The sequence below is a fragment of the Haliotis rufescens genome, unplaced genomic scaffold (genome assembly GCF_023055435.1).
Source record: "Haliotis rufescens isolate VD_foot unplaced genomic scaffold, xgHalRufe1.0.p SCAF_17, whole genome shotgun sequence".
Classification (NCBI taxonomy): Eukaryota; Metazoa; Mollusca; class Gastropoda; order Lepetellida; family Haliotidae; genus Haliotis; species Haliotis rufescens.
The window spans coordinates 8,280,348-8,301,836 of record NW_025963857.1 but is presented as its reverse complement, the minus strand read 5'-3'; the positions used below and the strand labels follow the sequence as shown (position 1 = coordinate 8,301,836).

Below are 21,489 nucleotides of genomic sequence, written 5' to 3'. Positions count from 1 at the left end.
TCCTTTCCTTGCTCTACTGAGGGAGAAAGAAAGATTTCAGAGTCGACCATTTTACCCCTTCATTGCTCTACTGAGGGAGAAAGAAAGAGATTTCAGAGTCGACCATTTTATCCTATCCTTGCTCTACTGATGAAGAAAGAAGGAGAGTTCTACTCTGGCCATTTTATCCTTTCCTTGCTCTACTGAGGGAGAAAGAAAGAGATTTCGGAGTCGACCATTTTATCCTTTCCTTGCTCTACTGATCGAGAAAGAAAGATTTCAGAGTCGACCATTTTACCCCTTCATTGCTCTACTGAGGGAGAAAGAAAGAGATTTCAGAGTCGACCATTTTATCCTATCCTTGCTCTACTGATGAAGAAAGAAGGAGAGTTCTACTCTGGCCATTTTATCCTTTCCTTGCTCTACTGAGGGAGAAAGAAAGAGATTTCAGAGTCGACCATTTTATCCTTTCCTTGCTCTACTGATGAAGAAAGAAGGAGAGTTCTACTCAGGCCATTTTATCCTTTCCTTGCTCTACTGAGGGAGAAAGAAAGAGATTTCAGAGTCGACCATTTTATCCTTTCCTTGCTCTACTGAGGGAGAAAGAAAGATTTCAGAGTCGACCATTTTACCCCTTCATTGCTCTACTGAGGGAGAAAGAAAGAGATTTCAGAGTCGACCATTTTATCCTATCCTTGCTCTACTGATGAAGAAAGAAGGAGAGTTCTACTCAGGCCATTTTATCCTTTCCTTGCTCTACTGAGGGAGAAAGAAAGAGATTTCAGAGTCGACCATTTTATCCTTTCCTTGCTCTACTGATGAAAAAAGAAGGAGAGTTCTACTCTGGCCATTTTATCCTTTCCTTGCTCTACTGAGGTAGAAAGAAAGAGATTTCAGATTCGACCATTTTATCCTTTCCATGCTCTACTGAGGGAGAAAGAAAGAGATTTCAGAGTCGACCATTTTATCCTTTCCTTGCTCTACTGATGAAAAAAGAAGGAGAGTTCTACTCTGGCCATTTTATCCTTTCCTTGCTCTACTGAGGGAGAAAGAAAGAGATTTCAGAGTCGACCATTTTATCCTTTCCTTGCTCTACTGAGGGAGAAAGAAAGATTTCAGAGTCGACCATTTTACCCCTTCATTGCTCTACTGAGGGAGAAAGAAAGAGATTTCAGAGTCGACCATTTTATCCTATCCTTGCTCTACTGATGAAGAAAGAAGGAGAGTTCTACTCTGGCCATTTTATCCTTTCCTTGCTCTACTGAGGGAGAAAGAAAGAGATTTCGGAGTCGACCATTTTATCCTTTCCTTGCTCTACTGATCGAGAAAGAAAGATTTCAGAGTCGACCATTTTACCCCTTCATTGCTCTACTGAGGGAGAAAGAAAGAGATTTCAGAGTCGACCATTTTATCCTATCCTTGCTCTACTGATGAAGAAAGAAGGAGAGTTCTACTCTGGCCATTTTATCCTTTCCTTGCTCTACTGAGGGAGAAAGAAAGAGATTTCAGAGTCGACCATTTTATCCTTTCCTTGCTCTACTGATGAAGAAAGAAGGAGAGTTCTACTCAGGCCATTTTATCCTTTCCTTGCTCTACTGAGGGAGAAAGAAAGAGATTTCAGAGTCGACCATTTTATCCTATCCGTGCTCTATTGATGAAGAAAGAAGGAGAGTTCTACTCTGGCCATTTTATCCTTTCCTTGCTCTACTGAGGGAGAAAGAAAGAGATTTCAGAGTCGACCATTTTATCCTATCCGTGCTCTATTGATGAAGAAAGAAGGAGAGTTCTACTCTGGCCATTTTATCCTTTCCTTGCTCTACTGAGGGAGAAAGAAAGAGATTTCAGAGTCGACCATTTTATCCTTTCCTTGCTCTACTGAGGGAGAAAGAAAGAGATTTCAGAGTCGACCATTTTATCCTTTCCTTGCTCTACTGAGGGAGAAAGAAAAAGATTTCAGATTCGACCATTTTATCCTTTCCATGCTCTACTGAGGGAGAAAGAAAGAGATTTCAGAGTCGACCATTTTATCCTTTCCTTGCTCTACTGAGGGAGAAAGAAAGAGATTTCAGAGTCAACCATTTTATCCTTCCTTGCTCTGCTGAGGGAGAAAGAAAGAGATTTCAGATTCGACCATTTTATCCTTTCCTTGATCTGCTGATGAAGGAAGAAAGAGATTTTAGCTTCGGCCATTTTGCCACATCCAGGGAGTGGAGAATCAGGCCACGGTACTGCCCTTGTATTTATGAACAGACAGAAATATTTTACAATAGATATAGACACAAAGGGTTATCAACTGGGAGGACTGTCTGGCTTTGGGGAAAGCTATATGTGTTCTACCTATAATAATAGTGTATTAAACAAAGTCAATGGCGAATAATAACGCACTCGATTCGTCTGGTCTCGGTTATGTTTACGTCAGTTGGGAACTAAAATCTGAATGAACACAATCCAAAGAACACAAGGTCTTTGAACATGTTGAATGTTGACAGTGCAATATCATACCAGTACTCGTCAGTCCTGCAAACGAGCAGAATGTTAATAATTGGTTTGAATAAATATTGGTTGGTGCATGTCTTCATTTCCCAACTGCCTATTGCTACGGTTCATTATTTTTTATGGAGTTGGAACATCAAGCCATTTGAGGATTCAACATGTTCAAACATGGTTGAGGTCAGAAATGGTTTTAGAACACTCTGGGACACACCGGGACACGCCAATTTCGCAGTGGCGATGTCCTGCAAGCACTTACTAACTTTTGATGTTGTTGGTACAAGCAAACCATTTGAGGATTCGAACATGGACAAGGTCGGAAATGGGTTAAGAACACCCTGGGAAAACAAGGCACATGCCAATTTTGTAGCCCTGTTGTCTCGAAAGAGGTGTCTAACTTTTGAAGGTGTTTGTACAAGCAAACCTTTTGAGGATTCAAACATAGTTAAAGTCTGAAATTGGTTTAGAACATCCTAGGACCCATTGGCACCCGCCAATTTCACGTTGCCTTAATTTATATTTATATTAGTACAGGCAAACCATTTGAGGATTTGAATATTGACACGGTCAGAAATAAGTTTAAAACACCCTGGGACACTCCAGCAAACTCCAATTTTGTAGCAGTGTCTTACTTTTGATGACAATGATACAAGCAAACCCTTTGAGGATACAAATATGGACGAGGTCGGAAATATGTTTAGAACATGCTGGGACGCGCTGGGACGCTCCGGCACATGCTAACAGAAGCATGGAAAGCTGGCTTTATCATGTTCATGTTACAACAAGCTGCTAATTTTTTTGACTGTGTGGTTTGTGCATGACAGACCTGTACGTTAGGTGAAAAGTTCGTTTGACGTTATTTAGTTAATAGTCAAGTCAGTGCTACAGTTGAACCACATACATCCATTATCATCAGCCAGGAGTCAGAACTGGGGATGAGGTAAGGGATTTAACAGATTACTGTTTTATGTTATTAGATAGTGTTATGCGTGCGTGCGTCCGTCCGTCCGTGCGCCCATTGTGCATGCATGTATGTATGTATTCTGTACCATGTTCATTATTCAGCCTTGCTTGACACCAGTATAAGGATCTATATCAAAACGTCACCTTTACAGTAAAATTATAGAAGTTGTTATCCATAAATTGTGTCTACTTAGCGAGGTTATCAAACAGAGTAGACTGCCTGGCGTATGTTTGGATTACTCGGTGTTATGTCAACAACCTAACGAGATATGGCAGGTTTAATGAGGTTTGACAATTTGGACTATTGACACAGATGTGGGAGATTATCCTGGCTCGTTTGACAGGTTTGTTTCCAGTTCCTCAAGCTCAAATGCAGTCAGTTGTAACACAGGTGTTAATGGGCTGAACAGTAGGGGGTATCATGGTTACCGTATTCGACATAATAAGCACCCAGGGCGCTCTCAAAATTAGAAATAGGGGGCTCTTATTAGAATATTATTTTGGTGAAAAAGTTGAAACATCGTAAATTTCGTGGTTTATGTTGACATGTTTATATACGAAATATTTATATACGACAGATATATTTTTCCAGAATTTAATTTCCCATAATCAAATATGCATATAACACACATATTATACATGAATAAATAAGTCTTGTGTACATTGATCATTCGTACAGGGTGCTAATTTGGGATTATTCACTAGTCAATATATTAGCAAATATCGCCGTGGGCGCTTATTAGAGCGGGGCGCCTATTACGTCGAATACGGTATACATGTAGTATAGTCCTATTCCCGGACCTGTGGTTAGTCACGCGATATATTGTTTAATGACAAAAGATTATCTAGAACTCTATGGTTACACTATAAGTGACTAATGTTTGCATTTCTTATTGACTATGCACACATTCTTTCTGACTTTATATGGATGAATAAAGGTAAAACTTCAGTCAACTTCAGTTTATGCATGACGTGTGCATCGTGTATCTAAATACATTTTGCCAGGGCTACAGTCAAACTATCCCCTGTCGGACAATTTATCTCTTGAGACCTACAGCGGGTACCCGGGTAGGGTCGGATAATAGGGGGGTGGGTACACGGGTAGTCAAATTTGGTAGTAAATTTGGACTCGTCCCAGCCCTAACCTATTTAATCCTTTTCAACACCAAGGATTGTTTGTTAGTGTACATGTACTTCCTTGTACACTAACACAATCTCATGCTGTTCATTGAAACTGTATATAATGTACCCGTGAAGATCCGGGGTAGAATGGGTCTTCAGCAACCCATGCTTGCCCTAAAAGGTGACTATGCTTGTCGTAAAAGGCAACTAACAGGATCGGGTGGTCAGGCTCGCTGACTTGGTTGATGCATGTCATCGCTCCCAATTACGTGGATCGATGCTCATGATATCAATCACTGGATTGTCTGGTCCAGACTCAATCATTTACAGACTGCCGTCATATAGCTGGAATATTGCTGAGTGCGGCGTTAAACAACAAATCAACCAACCAACTGTATATAATGATCATTGAGATCTACATATCATGTATATTTCATTGCAGTACTGTTCAGCTTGACAAATGGTGCATGTGACAACACCCATGTGCATGGTTTTGTTTTGTTTATGTGCATATTGTATGTACGCAAGGGATTGATTTACGTTTCTACATGTAGTTAGAAAGTGTCATAGGCTTGGAGTATATGCAATTCTACTTTACACCAAACCTATGTGAAGATCTGGGGCAATCCATGCTTGCAGTAAAAGGCGACTATGCTTGTTGTAAGAGGCGACTATGCTTGCTGTAAAAGGCGACTATGCTTGTTGTAAGAGGCGACTATGCTTGTTGTAAGAGGCGACTATGCTTGTTGTAAGAGGCGACTATGCTTGTTGTAAGAGGCGACTATGCTTGTTGTAAAAGGCGACTATGCTTGTTGTAAGAGGCGACTATGCTTGTTGTAAGAGGCGACTATGCTTGTTGTAAGAGGCGACTATGCTTGTTGTAAAAGGCGACTATGCTTGTTGTAAGAGGCGACTATGCTTGTTGTAAGAGGCGACTATGCTTGTTGTAAGAGGCGACTATGCTTGTTGTAAAAGGCGACTATGCTTGTTGTAAGAGGCGACTGTGCTTGTTGTAAGAGGCGACTGTGCTTGTCGTAAGAGGCGACTATGCTTGTTGTAAGAGGCGACTAACGGGACAGGTGGTCAGGCTCACCGACTTGCTTGATGATGCATGTCATCATATCCCAATTGTGTGGATCGATGCTCATGATGTCAATCACTGGATTGTCTGGTCCAGACTCGATTTTTTTTCAGACCGCTGTCTAACCTTCCCAACTCGATTTGCAAGGGCAGAGTGCCAGATTGTAGTTCAGTAAGAGCACAGTGCTGTGTTCTATATAGAGCAGTGACATATGGTTCAGCTGTTATCGTATCCTTAGACAGGCGATATGAACAAAGTTTGTTGCCATCTGTTTGCCATCTGTCATTCCACAGCTGGTGTAACCAATCTTAATAATCTTATGATATTAAACGTGTTTAGCATGATCAAATTCAACTGATGAAATATTGAAAATATCTGCAACAGTGCAATGGGCAGTTTGCCATGAAATAATTAAAGAGACAGCATGATTATATCAAGACTCTCCAACATTTTGGGACCATCTGCTAATGGCACTAAGCATGCTAAGTATTCTTGCTTCATCAACAGAATGCATCCAGTGCCAGAACTGTAAAATATCAACTCTTTGTTTTGTTAATGGAAGAGTCCAGCCCATGTCACCTCAGACAGACAGATTGGGGACCCGTGAAGACCCGGTAGACTAGGTCTTCAGTAACCAATGCTTGCTGTAAAAGGAACTATGCTTGTCGCAAGAGGCGACTAACAGGATCGGGTGGTCAGGCTCGCTGACTTGGTTGATACATGTCATCATATCCCAATTGCGTGGATGGATGCTCATGATATTAATCACTGGAATGTCTGGTCCAGACTAGATCATTTACAGACAGCTGTCATATAGCTGGAATATTGCTGAGTGCGGCGTTAAACAACAAAGAAACAAACAAACACGATAGATTGGGGGTTTTACTGTCCATGACTAGAAAAAATCAGCAGGCACGATTCTGAATAGAATAAATACAGTTAAACTACCTTGTTCCCCAAGTCACCGACCCATACGATAAAATGGGCTGCACTAAATTTTCACACACTTAACATTACAAATAGTCATGATAATGACACCTAGTGCACATCCTGCCGACTAAACTATTTCATTAGCTGTGAAATTCAGATCCAAGTTCTCGTGAAACCAAAGGTCAAGATATTTATAATCATGGCTGTAATCTGCGAAAACAGGAAGGGCGATAATGTACAGTGTTAGTTTTCTTGGTATTAACCAGCAGGGGCCATCACATACACCAGTCAGATACACAGTCTAACATTCACTGTCTACATAATTCATCAGGAACCAAAAGCACATTGTCATCTGCATTTAACAACAGGCTTAACATGGTGCCATCGGCATATATGCATAGTTTAAATTATTAATTTCTTTCACAAGATCATTAATGTAAACTGAAAACAGACGAACACATGTTATTACCACAGGTTCAGACCTGTGAAGATTCCGGGGTAGAATAGGTCTTCAGCAACCCATGCTTGCGGTAAAAGGTGACTATGCTTGTCGTAAAAGGCGACTAACGGGATCGGGTGGTCAGGCTCGCTGACTTGGTTGATGCATGTCATCGATCCCAATGGGGTGGATCGATGCTCATGATATCAATCACTGGATTGTCTGGTCCAGACTCAATTATTTACAGACTGCCGTCATATAGCTGGAATATTGCTGAGTGCGGCGTTAAACAACAAACCAACCACCCAACCAACCAACCAACCACAGATTCATAAACAACTTCAGAAATCTCTCCCATCATGTTTATCATGTCGGCCATTTTGACATCTTGTGCTTGATGTGATGAGTGAGTGAGTTAAGATTTAACGTCATAACTTACTCACTCATTCACATCAAGTACAAGATGTCAAAATGGCCGACGATGTGAATGTATTATGACGTGCTGTCATTGTGACTGACTCACTGAGGTATTTCTTAACAGACCTTTCTCATCTATGACGATTTTTTTTGACAATTTTAGTTGTAAACAAGCTACAAAAGATGTCACTTTAGAACACTGTGAGCATACAACACGCTCACGGCACCTCTCCTTTTGAGGAACTACTTCATTATGCAATACAGCTGGCTGTTGTTTGTCCGTCAGTGTAAACATGAAGTCACACGTACTAAATAAAACTGTGTATTGATCTACATCTTTTGAGGTAAAAAATAGTGATATCAAAAATTATAAGAATTGACATTCATACAGTTTGGCCCTCACTCTATGAAGGTTCATACTCCAATGAACTCACACAAAGTGAAAGTCCTTTTGAAACTTCTTTTGAATATTATAAATGCCCTGGGCTTATTCAGAGATACTTACAGTAGATGTACAATACAAGGTGACAAGGATTAACATCATTGCACCTGTTCAGCCTTGAGGCGTAATTAGTAGTAATTGTACATAACAGTATTTACATAAAGGCTACACGGTAGTCATGGTAACGGTAATGTAGACAATAGTTGCTGTCATGGATAGGTTGATATATATAACAAGTGCCTTGTGTTACAGCAAGCAGCTAAATTATTTGACTCTGGTAGGACAGACAGCATTGGGGGAAATCTAGTTTCACGTTAACTAGGTAATCATGAAAGTCATTAGTGAAGTACCACACAAATGTCCATCATCATCCGTGGAGGCGGAACTAAGGAGAAGGTAAGGGAGTTATCAAATTATCTTATTGGGTGTATCTTATTGGTAAATGACAATATTACCGTATTTGACGTAATAAGCGCCCAGGGCGCTCTCAAAATTAGAAATAGGGGGCTCTTATTAAAATATTATTTTGGTGAAACAAAAACAGAATTGAAAGATAAATTTCGTGGTTTATGCTTACAGCCTGAAATGCATACTAGTATGTACGGCAGATATATTTTTTCCAGAATTTAATTGCCCATAATTAATGGTGCATATATCACAGGAGTGCGTATTATACGCGAATGAATAAGTCTTGTTTACATTGATCAATCGGAAGGGCTGCTAATTGGGTTTGTTCACATGCCAATATATTAGCAAATATCGCCGTGGGTGCTTATTAGAGCGGGGTGCTTATTACGTCGAATACAGTATGTTTAATTTGAGAGTATGTAAAAAACATCTGCAAATCTAGGATAGTGTGATCATGATAAATGGCTTATATGTATTTTTCTTAAAACCTAGTTTACCAATTTATCGACTCCAAAAAAATTGAAATGTGAAACAAGTAAAAGGAAAAGCTGTGGGTTGTTTCGTATTCCACTGACCAGAAATAAGTGAATGTTAAGAAAGAGTAATACATTTCCTAATTGAAGATATCCACATAACAGACTGAATTATTTTATTGAATGTTTGCTGTGGATATTTAGATTTTTCATATTGTAATTATTATATGATTTGGACCACACATACAGACATATGTTCTTAAAACTAAACAGGTCGGAAAGATTCCACTTGGCAAAATAAATCAAATTAAACTTGCTGTCCTATACCATGTTGCTCCCTAACACTCATTAAATTAACCACATATCAGAACCAAAAAGCAGAGTCAGTATTTTTATATATTAGATATTTGTGCTTGTCAAAACTCCTTAATGCACACGAGATCTTTGTTCGTCGCCTATGACTACAATGTATGTTGAAACTTTCATTATACATGAAGAGCCATTGAACGGCGAAAGATCTTGTGCGTGTGTGCGTGCGTGCCATATATATCATATACCATATTCGACGTGATAAGCGCCCTGCTCTAATAAGCGCCCACGGCAATATTTGCTAATATATTGGCAAGTGAAAAATCCTAATAAGCACCCCTTCCGTTTGATTAATGTACTCGAGACTTATTTATCCGTGTAAAAATATGCAAACATATCTGTCGTGTATAATATGCACGACTTTTCTTTTGTATCATTTCAGGCTGTCAGAATAAACCACGAAATTTACAATCTTTTCACTGGTTTTTTCCCACCAAAATTATTTCTAATAAGAGCCCTCTATTTCTAATCATGAAAGCGCTGTGGGGGCTTATTACATCAAATATGGTAGTTGGAATATTGCTGAGTGCAGTGTTAAATAATAAACAAACAAACACATGATACGCTTGAGTCATAGATTCAACCGGAGACCATATACAGTAAATGTGGTGAAACAGTAGACAGCCGCAATGGGTTGTCATTACTTCGCAAGAGATTATTAATGTTTGCTGTGCCAGTCATTTGTGTCTTTTCCATTATTTCAGAGTAGATCAAGTTTCCTAATTTACAAATATGAACATGATGAAAAGAATTAATCGTGTTATTACTGAACATGCTATATCACAACACATTTATTCCGCGTAGCGTTTGAAATAACCGAGTTCATCAAGTTTGTATGTACACTTGTGCAAATATCACATCACCATGTTCACATGCACCAGTGTACTGTTTACATCATCCGAGCAGCTTTGTTGACGTCATTTGGATGTTATTGTGGCGTAATGTCGGATTGACGTCTAGAATGATGTCATAGCTACAGATTCTTGGCATCATTCGAAAAATGTGGTTTTCTTAGACAGCGATCATGATCGTTGCAATTTTATAAAGAGGATCTCAGAAATAAGAAATTAAGAAAGTAATAATGGGTTATAAAGAAGTTATTACACTCATGTGATTCATACTGATTTTTACGAAACTAGTGTAAGGATTCAGGTATTACCCTCGCTCTCACTCAATAGAAACAAAAATTCTGACACTCATTTCTTAACTGTATGAACGTCGGAGCTTGCAAGAAAGGGTCATAATGATAGCAAATCCCTTCATCAGAAATACTGATTTCTTCTTGTCAGGTACAATGTGTGAAGCCCATTTCTGGAGTCCCCCGCCGTGATATTGCTGGAATATTGCTAAAAGCGGTGTAAAACCTTACTCACTCAATCATTTTAAGACCCAAAAATGTTTTAGTTTCATGTTTAATCCCTGAATACAGAAAAAACCCTTGCATAACCGGAAATACAGTACCAGTCATGGATGTTGATTTTGTGAAACGTTCTCTGATTGGACTATCGGTATGTGTAAAGAACAGGTGTTGTACATTGTCAGTGATTATACTCAAGTGCTCATGATACATAACACTGAGATTATGACAAAGAACACTTGGCTTCTTTGACTGATGCTGGTGGGAATGGTTTTGCAGCATCAGAATCCTGATTCCAAGTACTCACTCACTCTTTCACTCACTCACTCACTCACTCACTCACTCACTCACTCACTCACTCACTCACTCACTCACTCACTCACTCACTCACTCACTCACTCACTCACTCACTCACTCACTCACTCACTCACTCACTCACTCACTCACTCACTCACTCACTCACTCACTCACTCACTCACTCACTCACTCACTCACTCACTCACTCACTCACTCACTCACTCACTCACTCACTCACTCACTCACTCACTCACTCACTCACTCACTCACTCACTCACTCACTCACTCACTCACTCACTCACTCACTCACTCACTCACTCACTCACTCACTCACTCACTCACTCACTCACTCACTCACTCACTCACTCACTCACTCACTCACTCACTCACTCACTCACTCACTCACTCACTCACTCACTCACTCACTCACTCACTCACTCACTCACTCACTCACTCACTCACTCACTCACTCACTCACTCACTCACTCACTCACTCACTCACTCACTCTTGTCAGGGACTCTGGATAACTCTTGATATTAGGATTGATTTTTGTGGTTCCGAGATCCATAAGTTCATAGATTTTACTGTATTTAACATGCCTATGATGAGGCATAAAGACTTTTAAGACAAGAATGGGTAAGAGTACATCTAAATAGAATATAGGTGTGTTTTATATAGAGGTGTGTTAAAGTCAAAGTCTGTCCACATTTGATATTCTTTGATTTACTTTTTGCAACAAGATACATCCTGATTTCTCTTGTGTCTCCTAGTTACCATGGAAATACTATAGGTTAATATAGATGATTTTACCCTTATGACTCTGACAGACAGCCTATCCATTTTGGATACATTCCAAACACGATCAAATGATGTTAGTAATTTATATGCAACTGAAAATGCTGAATTTGTAAGTTTGCATTTTGGCAATTCTGTCGAAAAGCTGATCTGTGTTGCATAACAATGGCCTTGCCCAGGCACTTCTTAGTGCATAAAGGGTTAAAAGGTTTAGTGCGGCAATATTGATCATCACTCTCCTCGTTGTCATTACCGTTGCTGCAGCATGGCTGACAGGTAACGGTGTCTACCACACCAGCACTAACAAGCAGCACAACTAGCAAAAATAGCACATTAATTGCACATTAATTGTACAGTAAGCTACAACAGCACAAATTAGCACCCTGACCTTGAAATAATTTACTGTGTTGACGTTATTTTCTGTTGCTAGGAACGTATGAGGTTGGGTAAAGTTACCATGGTTACAATGAAAACTACCATTGAAGTGTGGATAATGATGCAATTGTGAACGATCCAGTGTGACTTCTGGGTTGGAAGCAGACAGTTGTCCTGACATTGACCTCAACAATGAGTTTCAATGGTTTGGGTGTCCATAGAAGTAGAACTTGCGACAATTTGAAGGTTTTCTCTGGATGCATTGATAAGTATGATTAGTGACGGAGATTATTTTTAGCAGAAAATAACGAAAGGGTTAATTTTTTATCAAGATAGTAACTGGACCCATGCAAGTGAATACTAACTTTTCAGGTCCTTGTTGATCGGTATTCAGTTGCTAAATCTTCATATTTTAAAAGCGCTTTGTTCCTGATTAAACCAGTAATGTGACTATGAGGTGACTCCGCGCCGACTAATACTTGTTTTAGCCTCTCAATGCCGAGCACCAGGCAGGGTAACAACAAGTGACATCTTTTAACGTCTTTTAGTATGATGTGGCCGAGGATCAAACTGACCTGCTCTCTGGGCAGATGCTCTATCCACTACATCAGACTCTGTCCCCAAAACTACTAGCTGGAACATGGTTCTCAGCATCAGTTTTAGTAGAATTTAGGCTCATTATGTGGACTATCACGATCACCAGCTTACTGGACCGAACAGAAGTTTACTTGACTCGGGCTTTGGACTAGTGGATAAAAGTTCAAACTGATACACCACTATGTGGCTATGAACACAAACAGAATAACTTGACTGGGTTTACTAGGAAGTATGTTTCTGATGATTTCCAGCAAATTATTAATTGTCCCTGTATGCCATGTATACATGATACCGGCCCGTGAAGATCCGGGGTAGAAAAGGTCTTCAGCAACCCATGCTTGCCGATTACGGCAACTATGCTTGTCATAAAAGGTGACTCATGGGATCGGGTGGTCAGGCTCGCTGACTTGGTTGATACATGTCTTCGTATCCCAATTGCGTAGATCTATGAACATGATGTCAATCACTGGATTGTCTGGTCCATTATTTACAGACCGCCGTCATATAGCTGGAATATTGCTGAGTGTGGCATTAAACAACAAACAAACAAACAAACAAACAAACAAACATGATACCCCTGTATATGACAACAAATACATATTGCTATTGTGTACATGGTGTACCTCTGTTTCAGTTCTGAAGTCTTGTATTTTCCTGATTATGGGGATGAAGTCACAATTAATTTCAGCAAAATGTCATCATGTTCTGTTATATTGAACAGAAATTCTGTAACTAGCTCTGTGATTCCAATGGAGTTCTTCATCTACTTAGTGTAATATTTACAGATGACAGAAAAGTTGATTGGATGGCCAGTGTGGTGGCTAAGGTTGGACAGTTCCAGGTGGTGTGGTTACTTGGGAAGACCATTTCTCCAACTGATATTTGCGCTAGTCTGCTTCATTAATTTGAAGAGTGTGATGAAGTGTTAAATTCTAATCTCCCCCCACCCATTTTATGTAACTTTATTTTCATGCCCCCTTCCCTCCCCTCCCCTCCCCTCCCAATACATGTAACATTTATTTTGCCATGACCCCTTCCACCTTAATAAATTGATAAATGACCAGTCCCTAAATAATGTTCAAATTAATAGTTCATTAATTTGAAAAAAAAAAAGAACTGTGTCATATATTCACCCCCACCCCCACCCCACCCCACACCCCATGGTTCTGATAAATTTTGCTGCCCACCTCTTATTGTTATTTCTTTCATTACCATCCCCCCTCCTACCCTCAAATCTCTTCCCCACCACCACCCTTCCCTGCCACCCGCAACCACCCTTCCCCTATAACATAGCCCCTTAGCACCAAGACCCATTTGTGGAATAATCCAAGGTGTCAGCAGTACTTCACTGTTTCAATGGTACACAATGTTATTTCAACAATATCTGTTTCAGTTATACATACAATGAAGTGGAGGAAATCGCTAAGAGCATCCTGGGCAGAGTGACATGCCGACCGACTCTGGGAATTATCTGCGGCTCCGGGTGCGGCAAACTGGCCGATGGAGTGGAGGAGAAGGAGGTGATCAGCTACAAGGACATTCAGGGCTTCCCCATCAGCACAGGTGAGATACATGCATTACCTGTCACACCCCCTGGGGGCTTCCCCATCAGCACAGGTGAGATACATGCATTACCTGTCACACCCCCTGGGGGCTTCCCCGTCAGCACAGGTGAGATACATGCATTACCTGTCACACCCCCTGGGGGCTTCCCCATCAGCACAGGTGAGATACATGCATTACCTGTCACACCCCCTGGGGGCTTCCCCGTCAGCACAGGTGAGATACATGCACTACCTGTCACACCCCCTGGGGGCTTCCCCGTCAGCACAGGTGAGATACATGCACTACCTGTCACACCCCCTGGGGGCTTCCCCGTCAGCACAGGTGAGATACATGCACTACCTGTCAGACCCCCTGGGGGCTTCCCCGTCAGCACAGGTGAGATACATGCACTACCTGTCAGACCCCCTGGGGGCTTCCCCGTCAGCACAGGTGAGATACATGCACTACCTGTCAGAACCCCTGGGGGCGTCCCCATCAGCACAGGTGAGACACATGCACTACCTGTCACACCCCCTGGGGGCTTCCCCGTCAGCACAGGTGAGACACATGCACTACCTGTCAGACCCCCTGGGGGCTTGCCCTTCAGCACAGGTGAGATATATGTACTACCTGTCAGACCCCCTGGGGGTTCCGGGTCAGCACAGGTGAGATACATGCACTACCTGTCAGACCCCCTGGGGGCTTGCCCGTCAGTACAGGTGAGATATATGTACTACCTGTCAGACCCCCTGGGGGTTCCGGGTCAGCACAGGTGAGATACATGCACTACCTGTCAGGCCCCCTGGGGGCTTCCCCGTCAGTACAGGTGAGATACATGCACTACCTGTCAGACCTCCTGGGGGCTTGCCCGTCAGTACAGGTGAGATACATGCACTACCTGTCTGACCCCCTGGGGGCTTCCCCATCAGCACAGGTGAGATACATGCACTACCTGTCAGGCCCCCTGGGGGTTCCGGGTCAGCTGGTCCCCTGGGGGGTTCTAGGTCAGCTTGATCCCTGGGGGGTTCCGGGTCAACTGGTCCCTAGCAACCTATGCTGGTTGTAAGAGGCAACCAAATAGATCAGGTGGTCCTGGGTGACTTGGTTCATTGCATGTCATCATGGGGCGGTCGGGTAGCCTAGCGGTTAAAGCGTACGCTCGTCACGCCGAAGACCCAGGTTCAATTCCCGACATGGGTACAATGTGTGAAGCCCATTTCTGGTGTCCCCCGCCGTGATATTGCTGGAATATTGCTAAAATCGGCGTAAAACCACACTCACTCACTCACTGCATGTCATCATACCCAGATGGTGTGGATCACTGGATTGTCTGGTCCAGATTGCTGCATATTTATTGAATGAGTATATATTATGTTGTTCCACCATCTTGTTTTGTTCTATTTATGACCTTCAATTCATACCTTAATGTTACAGCTTGCTTCTGAATTCAAAGTTTAGAATTATACAGTATATTGTGATACGTATCTCGATACAGCCATGTGCATTTCAAAATATTGTGATACACCTAAACCCTAGTATCCACTGTCTGTCCACAGTTCCTGGCCATGAGGGGAGGCTGGTGTTTGGGAAGCTGAGGGGCAAGGCTGTGGTCCTGATGCAGGGGCGAGCTCACTGCTACGAGGGCTATTCTCCCCAAAAGGTAGGAATTGAAAACAGAAGAATATTATATTATATAATTCTTTATGTTATGTTATTTTATGTTATTTTGTATTTTATTCTGTCCCGTCCATACCATTCTAATCCGTTCCATACCATTCTGTTCCATTCCATACCATTCTGTTCCGTTCCATACCATTCTGTTCCATTCCATACCATTCTGTTCCGTTCCATACCATTCTGTTCTGTTCCATACCATTCTGTTCAGTTCCATACCATTCTGTTCTGTTCCATACCATTCTGTTCAGTTCCATACCATTCTGTTCCGTTCCATACCATTCTGTTCCGTTCCATACCATTCTGTTCCATTCCATACCATTCTGTTCCGTTCCATACCATTCTGTTCAGTTCCATACCATTCTGTTCCGTTCCATACCATTTTGTTCCATTCCATACCATTCTGTTCAGTTCCAAACCATTCTGTTCCGTTCCATACCATTTTGTTCCATTCCATACCATTCTGTTCAGTTCCAAACCATTCTGTTCCGTTCCATACCATTCTGTTCCGTTCCATACCATTCTGTTCCGTTCTGTTCCATGTATTGTAACTCAGTGCACCTACTGATGGATATTAGGTGCTATATAAAATCATATATCAGCATATTCAGCCGATGTTCACTGTCTTGCCACAATGCCTAAATATTTTGTTCATCTCATACACTTTTCCTATTCAACATCTGTATTTATCTGGCAGAAATGAGTGTGATGAGAAAGTGCACAATATCAGAGTAGAGTAGAGGTAGAGTTGGTCCCTACAGAGCTACAGATAAGCAGCGTATTTGCGTAAAATACCCCCAAAAGATATTCAAAACCCTATGAGGCTTTTTCAGCATGCGTACAAAAGAGCTGATTTCCGAAACACAATTACGAGCTAATTTACTTTCCGAGTCAAGCCTGTATATTTAGAACAGTTATGTACATCTAAAACATTATTTCATCTTTTTTAAATCTTAAAATGTTCAATAATTTATGGAAAAACCCAATAGAGTGATGAATAGATGAGTGAAAAAATATTGGTTACCCAATGAAAAATGTAATAACCTAATTAAAATAGAAACCCTAGAGTAAAAACTCAATTGCTCAAAAAGTTATCTGGAGCTCTGTCCCTAGAAACCTATGCTGGCTGTAAGAGGCAACCAATAGGATCAGGTGGTCAGGCTCGGTGACATGCAACAGTGTCCTGCAGTGTGTGCCTGTCTTTCTGCCCTCTAGTGAGTAATGCATGCACCAGGGGTAGACCACCCTGTCTGTTTTGGTTGATAACGTGTCCTCGGCATGGATCATTGCCTACAGTATCGATCACTGGATTGTCTTGTCCAGACTCAATTATTTGCAGGTCACCCTCATATAGGCTTGAATATTGCTAAGTGTGGCCTTAAACAAAAACAAAAAAAACCCTTGTATTAACAGATCACCCTCCTTGAATATTGCTAAGTGTGGCATTAAACAACAACAAAACAAACCCTTGTATTAACAGATCACCCTCCCAGTGCGCACGATGAAGTTGATGGGAGTAAAGGTGTTGTTTGTCACCAATGCTGCTGGAGGGATCAATGACAAGTTCAGTGTGGGGGACATCATGATCATCAAAGACCACCTCAACCTGGCTGGATTCGCTGGCATCAATCCGTTGGTTGGAATGAATGATGAGAGGTGAGTTGGAAAATCAGTTGAAAATTGAAAATACCTAGATAGGACAATACATTGAAAATACCCAGATAGGACAATGCATTGAAAATACCCAGATAGGACAATACATTGAAAATACCCAGATAGGGCAATACATTGAAAATACCCATATAGGACAATACATTGAAAATGCCCAGATAGGACAAAACATTGAAAATACCCAGGTAGGACAATACATTGAAAATACCCAGATAGGACAATACATTGAAAATACCCAGATAGGACAATACATTGAAAATACCCAGATAGGACAATACATTGAAAATGCCCAGATAGGACAATACATTGAAAATACCCAGATAGGACAATACATTGAAAATGCCCAGATAGGACAATACATTGAAAATACCCAGGTAGGACAATACATTGAAAATACCCAGATAGGACGATACATTGAAAATACCCAGATAGGACAATACATTGAAAATGCCCAGATAGGATAATACATTGAAAATACCCAGATAGGACAATACATTGAAAATACCCAGATAGGACAATACATTGAAAATACCCAAATAGGACAATACATTGAAAATACCCAGATAGGACAATACATTGATAATGCCCAGATAGGACAATACATTGAAAATACCCAGATAGGACAATACATTGATAATGCCCAGATAGGACAATACATTGAAAATACCCAGATAGGACAATACATTGAAAATACCCAGATAGGACAATGCATGGAAAATGCCCAGATAGGACAATGCATTGAAAATACCCAGATAGGACAATGCATGGAAAATACCCAGATAGGACAATGCATTGAAAATACCCAGATAGGACAATACATTGAAAATACCCAGATAGGACATTTATCAACAAAAGTTTTGATTGTAAGTTTGAATACCAGTTTGCCCTGATTATGTTTCTAGGTTGGTCAGAAGGTGAACCATGTGTAACTTTTCCTGTTGTCAGGTTTGGTCCCCGCTTCCCAGCACTGTCAGGAGCTTATGATGACGAACTGCGGAAGATTGCCAAGGAAACGGCAGCTGACATGGGTATGACCAAATTCTTCCAGGAAGGCGTCTATAGCATGATGGTAGGACCATCCTTCGAGACGGTCACAGAGTGCAAGTTCCTCCGACTCATTGGTGTTGATGCTACAGGTAACAGCGTTTATGTCCCAGTGTATATTGTCCTCATATTGTCCCACCTGTCTGACAGGGATATTGTCCTCATATTGTCCAACCTGCCAGTGATATTGTCCTCATATTGTCCCACCTGTCTGACAGGGATATTGTCCTCATATGGTCCTACCTGTCTGACAGTGATATTGTCCTCATATTGACCTATCTGTCTGACAGTGATATTGTCCCACCTGACAGTGATATTGTCCCCATATTGTCCCACCTGACAGTGATATTATCCTCATATTGTCCCACCTGACAGTGATATTGTCCTCATATTGTCCTACCTGTCTCTCAGTGTACATATTGTCCTCACATTGTCCAACCTCACAGGGATATTGTCCTTATATTGTCAAACCTCACAGGGATATTGTCCTCATATTGTCCCACCTCAGGGGGATATTGTCCTCATATTGTCCCACCTCACAGGGATATTGTCCTCATATTCTCCCACTTCATAGGGATATTGTTCTCATATAGTCCACTCACAGGGATATTGTCCCACCTCACAGGGATATTGTCCTCATATTGTCCCACCTCACAGGGATATTGTCCTCATATTCTCCCACCTCACAGGGATATTGTTCTCATATTGTCCCACTTCACAGTGTATATTACTACATTACTAACACCCCCATTCTTCATCTCCAGGAATGAGCACCATCCCTGAGGTGACCGTAGCCCGTCATTGTAATATGAAGGTGTTCGGCCTCTCCCTCATCACCAACAAGTGCATCATGGAATTTGAGTCTCAGAGCTTTGCTAACCACGAGGAAGTCCTGGCAACAGGGGAAATGAGAAGCAAGGACCTCCAGAGATTTGTTGCGGAAATGGTCTCCAAGATAGACGTATAACAAGTTTCACCCCAGCCATATCACTGATTACATCCACGTCTCAGTCTGTGTCAGACATGTACCTCTTGTATACATGAGTATACAGCAGTAGTAGCTTGTATGCTGGTCAAGAGTTATATCCTCAAACACAGTTCCGTGTTATGGTGAAATGGCCAAAATGTCAGAGTTTGGGGTTCCAGTTACATTATTATTGAAATTTAAGTCAGTTGATAAAATAATTAAAGGTTTCTATTTTAATATTTTATGTACATATTTAAATATTCTTAAGTTCAAAGAATTTAATTAATTATGGTAATGCTGCCAAATTGTATTATTGTAATCTAGTCTACGATTTTTTATAAATATTTGTGGGTTTACAATTAATATTTTCCTCGTCAATGATATTCACACCATTCTGATCACTGTAACTTATTTTCATTTTCGAATATTCCCATTTCAATCTAATGTCTTTTAGATGGTACTCCTTTTTTCACAAAGTAGGCTAGGTAACTGACAGTTTGTTAACTGCCATGGAGTAGAGAGTTGGCAAAAAACAGTCTGGCAGACTGGTTCTCTTGCACCATGATAGACGTAACAAAAGTAGTATGTTGTGAGAGGGAGGTTTTCATTAAGTGTCCTGGTGAGATAAGAGTATTATCATTGTTGTTTTCATGTATCATTGTATCAGTTTTAATCCTATTGTTGTTTCTAGTTAAGAACAATGTGCCATATTTGCAGAATCTGTTTTATTGTCCTTGGACCAAAGGAGGAAGACATATACCGTATTCGACGTAATAAGCGCCCAGGGTGCTCTCAAAATTAGAAATAGGGGGCTCTTATTAGAATATTACTTTGGTGGAAAAAACAGAGTTGAAAGATAAATTTCGTGGTTTATGCTGACAGTCTGAACTGTTTATATACGACAGATACACTTTTCCAGAATATAAATCCCCATAATTAAGGGTGCATATAACACACGAGTGCTTATAATACACGAATAAATAAGTCTTGTGTACATTGATAAATCGGAAGGGGGGCTAATTGGGATTGTTCACTAGCCAATATATTAGCAAATATCGCCGTGGGCGCTTATTAGAGCAGGGCGCTTATTACGCCGAATACGGTATTCACTAAATTCAGGATTGTAATAAGTCTAGGGATGTCATCGTATATCGCGATATCGATGTATTGATATAAGATTTATGTCAATGCTGTACAGATGCCAATAATGAGTGAGTAGGGTTGTATGTCGCTTTTAGCAATATTCCAGCAATATCACGGCGGGGGACACCAAAAGCAAATTTATAATTGTCACTACCAACTTAATCATTCACTGCCACAGAAGCGTTACGTTTATTAAGACTACCATGGTAAAGATGGACAACGACAAGGCAGAAATCTGAATTTTAAACATTTGCTCTGGTTAACAGCCCCGCCAAGTTCATATTTAGCTTTAAATTGATGTGGGTCTACATAGATAATATTTATTTATACAAATGCAGAAGAATTATTTTATTATTTATAAAAATATTGTCATATTCTTGAATCCATATACATCAATTCTAAAATTTCCAATTAATGATATCTCTACAAAAAATATTCCAGATTACACAGTAAACAGTAGATGCAGATGTGTCTCATTAAAACAGTTTTTTATTGTTTTTATTTTGATTTAACATGGAATGTAAGGAGTGAATAAAGGAAAGAATGAATGAGTGAGTGAGGAACAGAAATCTCACCATCAAACACAGAAGACATAAACGTGAATGCAGCAGGAGCATCCACAAACACCTTGCTGTTAACTTGGAAGCAGCTGCCACATTTTAATATTCCTTCTCATAGAAACTGTTGCCATGGTTACAGTATGGAACAGTTAAGGCTATGGGACTCATTTTAGAGAATGACCATAGTGCTTCGACCATTGTACCTCGATCTCACTGTTTAAGAAACCCTTACATAAAAAATTATTTTATGCATTCAATTAATTAATATGCCATTATCTCCATTAAATTCGTCACCATGGTTACACAGCTTAGATCTGTTTTAATATGCATTCCTGTTGTTTAACAGTTAT

The 21,489-nt window shown here is 40.7% G+C and overlaps 1 protein-coding gene across 5 annotated transcripts in view; it reads left to right on the top strand.

The window, feature by feature from the left end:
* The window catches only part of LOC124134620 (purine nucleoside phosphorylase-like), a 54,877-nt gene extending 33,811 nt beyond the window's left edge, over positions 1–21,066 (top strand). For 3 of the 5 annotated variants that reach the window (XM_048397506.1, XM_048397505.1, XM_046499589.2), the window contains 5 exons: positions 13,929–14,098; positions 15,637–15,740; positions 17,235–17,410; positions 18,371–18,561; positions 19,234–21,066. In XM_048397506.1, coding sequence (XP_048253463.1) covers positions 13,929–14,098; positions 15,637–15,740; positions 17,235–17,410; positions 18,371–18,561; positions 19,234–19,436 — 844 coding nt within the window. In that variant the 3' untranslated portion in view covers positions 19,437–21,066. Of the gene's footprint in view, positions 1–3,263; positions 3,410–8,129; positions 8,260–13,928; positions 14,099–15,636; positions 15,741–17,234; positions 17,411–18,370; positions 18,562–19,233 lie in introns of those variants that run through there. The other 2 variants (XM_046499765.2, XM_046499677.2) reach the window with 2 other exon arrangements.
* The last annotated feature ends 423 nt before the right edge of the window (positions 21,067–21,489 follow it).